The sequence below is a fragment of the Thunnus thynnus genome, chromosome 12 (assembly GCF_963924715.1).
Source record: "Thunnus thynnus chromosome 12, fThuThy2.1, whole genome shotgun sequence".
NCBI lineage: Eukaryota > Metazoa > Chordata > Actinopteri > Scombriformes > Scombridae > Thunnus > Thunnus thynnus.
This window is the reverse complement of record NC_089528.1, coordinates 19,203,008-19,208,271: the sequence shown is the minus strand read 5'-3', so window position 1 is coordinate 19,208,271 and position 5,264 is coordinate 19,203,008. Positions and strand designations below refer to the sequence as shown.

At 36.9% G+C, this 5,264-nt stretch overlaps 1 protein-coding gene across 1 annotated transcript; it reads left to right on the top strand.

Annotated features, from left to right (window-relative positions):
- Positions 1-1,221: 1,221 nt before the first annotated feature.
- On the top strand, positions 1,222-3,612 carry LOC137194327 (5-beta-cholestane-3-alpha,7-alpha-diol 12-alpha-hydroxylase-like). The gene has a single exon (XM_067606156.1). The coding sequence runs from the start codon at positions 1,236-1,238 to the stop codon at positions 2,769-2,771; it is 1,536 nt and encodes a 511-aa protein (XP_067462257.1). The 5' UTR covers positions 1,222-1,235; the 3' UTR covers positions 2,772-3,612.
- Positions 3,613-5,264: the final 1,652 nt, after the last annotated feature.

Below are 5,264 nucleotides of genomic sequence, written 5' to 3'. Positions count from 1 at the left end.
AGACACACAGTAGACATGTTCACAGGATAGAGGACCAGTTCATAGAAAGTCTTAAGGTGATGTAGAAATGTCATGTACTTCTGTCATTTTATTGCCTTTCAGAGGGATCAGTACAAAGCTGATCTGCAGTGATTCCTAACCAGGGGTACTTGTACCTAAGAGGGTACTTCTGCAGTTTCAAGATTGTGGAGTAGCATAATAGAATTTATTATGTGGTTTAAAAATTAAAATATTTTGCTCTGGAGAACGCAATTTGTAAGTTATAGGAGGATATAGGTTGAACATTGAACACTCTTGCACTGTTACTTTTAAAATAATTGTTATGTAATTATACATTCCAGTAGATGGCACTATATATCTAATGACTTAGTGTAGGAGCCTCACAGAGCAGATGAAATTCCACTGTTAACACTTTGAAAATCAGGTGACTATAGATGATTATGTTAAAATAGATTTTGTGATATAATTTTGCCTCCTTTCTACTTTTAAAAAGATCAATATTAAAAATCTGTAGATTCAGGACCATTAATAATCTTCTTAAAGTGATGTGTTTCATATTCCTAAGGCCAACTCTATACAAATATAATTGTACACATATTTTGTGTTTATGCGACTTTTTTAAATAAGAAAAAGCTTTTAAACTCTTGACACAGTGGAGAAAAGCAGAAAAGCATGGATTCAGTTGTTAGGATCTGGGCTGTACTGTACTAATGAGCTGACTGTGCAGTTTTACATAATGTCTAATCCATTTGATATAATCAAATCTGTATTAAGTATGTTAGGGCTATTCATATATCTAACAGCTAATAGCTGTTAGAGCTATTCATATCTATATTTCTAACCTCTAAATATGTTTTATGCCTTTTAACATGATCATTTGTGAAATTATTTCACCACTTTGAAACAATATGTGAGAAATACATAAGAAAAGAAAGACCCATGTGTCCACATAATTTGAAATTTTGACATCATGTGGGTAACCATACACATGTAATGGTAGAATTGAATGACAGCACAAAAATTAAAATGACAATATAATATAAATGTACTGCAATTCAAATATGATCTCTCCTGTAAATTTCACTGTATCCTGTTATAAAGGGTGGGTGTTGTGTGTGTACTTCCAGGAATGCTGAAACCAATCCCCTAGGCAAAGGGAGGAGCAAAAGTCTGCTTATTATCCAAGCTGTGGACCTTAACTCCAACTCATTGTATGGTTTTCAGACGAATCAGTCATGGGACTGCTGCTACCGATCCTTGTTGGTTTTCTTGCTTCTCTGATTGGAGGGTTGTACCTCCTGGGGGTTTTTCGAAAGCGGCGACCAGGAGAACCCCCATTGGATAAGGGGCTCATACCTTGGCTGGGTCATGTCTTAGAATTTCGCAGGGACACATTAAAGTTTCTAGAGAGAATGAAGCAAAAGCACGGTGATGTATTCACAGTGCAGCTGGGAGGGTTTTATTTTACATTTCTTCAGGACCCTCTGTCATTTGGGGCATTTGTCAAGGAGAGTCGAGAAAAACTGGACTTCAACAACTTTGCTCGGCAACTGGTGCGCAAAGTCTTTGGTTATGCAGCTATAGAGGAGGACCACCAGATTCTCCACATGTCCAGCAACAAGCACCTGAAGGGGGAAGGCCTGGAGGTAATGACACAAGCCATGATGAGTAATTTGCAGAACCTCATGTTGCACAACATCGGCTCAGCTGCAGACCAGAAGACCTGGATTGAAGATGGACTGTTTATGTACTGCTACAATATTGTTTTTAGGGCTGGCTACTTATCCCTGTATGGCAATGTGCCACCCAAGTCTGAAGAGAATGAGGGGAGTGCCAAAGAGAAAGACAGAGCTGAATCAGATGCCTTATTTTACGAGTTTCGTAAATATGACCAACTTTTCCCCAACCTGGCTTATGGGGTCCTGCCCCCGAGGAAAAGGTTGGAAGCACAGAGGCTAATGGAATTCTTCTGGGACGCTCTGTCAGTGCAGAAGATGAAGGTCAAGGACAACATCAGTCGCTGGGTGTGGGACATGCAGCAGGCCAAAGAGGAGTTTGGTATGGACGAGTCAATGATAAACAGGTACATGTTTGTGCTTCTTTGGGCCTCTCAGGGCAACACAGGTCCTTCTTCATTTTGGCTGCTCCTCTTCCTCATGAAGCACCCAGAAGCTATGAAGGCTGTGAAGGAAGAGGTAGATAAGGTTCTGAAGGAATCTGGGCAGGAAGTCACACGTGGTGGCCCTTTGGTTGACCTGACCCGTGACATGCTGATGAAAACGCCAGTCTTAGACAGTGCTGTAGAGGAGACCCTCCGACTCACTGCTGCACCACTCCTCACCAGGGCGGTGATGCAGGATATGGCAATTAAGATGGCTGATGGTCGTGAATTCCTCATTCGCAAGGGTGACAGAATGGCAGTCTTTCCATACAGTGCTGTTCACATTGACCCAGAAATCCACCCTGACCCACATTCATTCAAATATGACCGCTTTCTGAATCCAGAAGGGAACAAGAAAACTGATTTCTATAAAGGAGGGAAGAAGGTGAAGTATTTCAACATGCCCTGGGGTGCTGGGGTCTCCATGTGTCCTGGGCGTTTCTTTGCCACCAATGAGCTGAAACAGTTTGCTTTCCTTATGCTGGTCTACTTCGACTTTGAGCTGAAGAATCCTGATGAGAAGATACCTGAAATTGACTACAGTCGATGGGGCTTTGGATCAATGCAGCCCCAAAGAGACGTTCAGTTTCAATACAGACTCAGATATTAAACCTGCAATCAGGTTTTTGGGGTTTTTTCTGATTGTGATCATCTCAGTAGGTGTTAATTTGACAATGATGTTTCTAGGAAACATGAGATTCCACTCATGAGATATCACTAATATTATTATAGGCACATAATGGACATAAAATAACTTTTTATATATGTCGATATAAATAAATTGTCAACATATTCTAAATAAGAACTATGATCAGTCCCCTTGAAATGTACAATATAAAAATGCACTACTACTATATTTTGAACAGTTTATAAATCACAATCTTGATATCTATATTTTTTGTCCATTGTTTCATTCATTAACAATAATATGATCATAAACCTTAAATGGATTGTTGGTTTGACACTGAATGTTGTAACTGCTTTATTGCACAATTGTTTTCAAGTGTGATGTAATTCTCAATAGGTGAAGCTACATGTGTAATTAATTATAGTGCTTGTGCAATACTCAGTGAAGTGATAACCTATAATAATTGATTACAGTATTGCAAAAGTTAAGTCAAATTTTGTAGTAATGAAGAAATTGAGATTGTAGTCAAAAATGAAAAGCTTGCTGATATTTTTGATTATTTTACACTTACAGTCTAGCATTATATCTCATTAGATGTAGTCATGTAAACTTGTCTTTGTTTGTGTAACCTTAATATCAGACATCATCAATGGACTGGTTTCACTAGAAGGTCAGTTTATATTCTGGGAGGGAAGTGTGTTCCATAAACTGCACCTGTAACCACAGTAACCAACTTTGCAATAGGATGAGATAATGTGTATCTGTTTTTTGATTTTTTTCCACCTTTCTAATAAAGCCTTTACTTGACCAAATGATCAAATGATGTGACCCGTTATGACCTCTTCTGTCAGGGCCAGACATCACCTTTTTGGGACCATAGATGGATGTAGATTCAAAATACAAAGTCTTTTAATATTTTTAGATAAATAAATAAATTAAATTCAAACTATATGCTAAATAATAACCATGTCATATTAGCCCAGTCTATTTTCAAGATTCGGTATTTAGTTTATTGTCATTTTCTTGTGTATTTGCATACACACACAAAAAAATGCCCTTCCTACCAGCCCACAGCAGTGCAACAACAACAGTTTATTAAATGCTAAATGGACTGCATTTAAATAATGCCTTTTTAGTCTTCTGACCATTCAAAGCGCTTTACACAACATTCTCCCATTCACACATTGATGGCAGAGGCTGCCATGCAAGGTGCCAACCTGCTAATCAGGATAGAATCTTAGCATATTCATAGTAACCACAATTTTCTCCTTTGTAATAAAGCCTTTACTTGACCAAATGATCACATTTTATGATGCCTGTGCCTAATCATTTCATGAGACCGAAGTAGAGACAAAGTAAATTGTCCTTTACTTGATAAAGCTATGTCATAATGGATATAGACTCTGAGCTTTATTGTTTTACAATGTAATTGCTCTATAAATCATGATTGTAATTCTTTCTGTAACTCAGCATTTACTCAACAGATATGATAAATTAGCTATTACAACATTTAAACAATATAATGTAATATATGATTCCACTGAGCTGACCATACAGTTTTTACATAATGATAGGTGCTGTAATCCCTTTGACATTACAAAATATCTCATTTGGAAAAAAAATGTTAATGGATAAAAAGTATATAAATATGAATATGTTGAGTTACAGGTCTGGAAACTCATTTTTCTCTATTTTTCTTATGCTTTTATAAAGTCTACAATCTGTTTCAGGGGTCATGAATAAGCATGAAGGTCCAGAACATAGAGATTTTCATAACTCATTTGGGGCAATTCAAATCAACTTTTTCAACTTTCTGTGCAGAGATCTTGCATGTTTACTAAACTAACTAAACAATATACATACAATATGTTACATGAAAAAATGATGATACTACATGTTCCAGTATCAGTTGAGAAAAATCCTCTTTAAAAATCACTTTTACAACTTACAAGGATAAACAAAAAGATGCTGATATTTTAGAGAACAATTTCACCCCACCATCAAAAGGTTTAGCTGCTTTGATGTGTGTTGAAACACTCACTGCCAAACATAAACATACACACACACACACACACACACACACACACACACACACAAACCCATAGTCCCAGACATACATCTGGCACCAATAAATGCCATATGACATTGTTTAAACAGTTTAATTTGAACTTTTCTGAATGTCATCGCCTGCATCTCATAAATCACAATCACAATCAGGGCTATTCAGAAACTTTTCATGATGTCATGGTTTGATGAGAATAACGCCTTAGCTTTTGTTATTAGTCACAACTGTACTTTTCCTTAGGGTTTTTTCCATGAAAGTGACTTACCATCTCTAAGCATGACCCAATGAGTTTCTTAGTTGACTCAAGTGGTCTTCAAAATGACTACTATATGTTAATATCATTATTGGTGATCTTTTTTTATTTTCTGCCAATCTTTGCTCAGATTTTGAAACATATTTACTTCATTTCA

Coding starts and splice junctions, on each gene's coding strand:
- LOC137194327 (XM_067606156.1), top strand. CDS start 1,236: ATGGGACTGCTGCTACCGATCCTTGTTGGTTTTCTTGCTTCTCTGATT.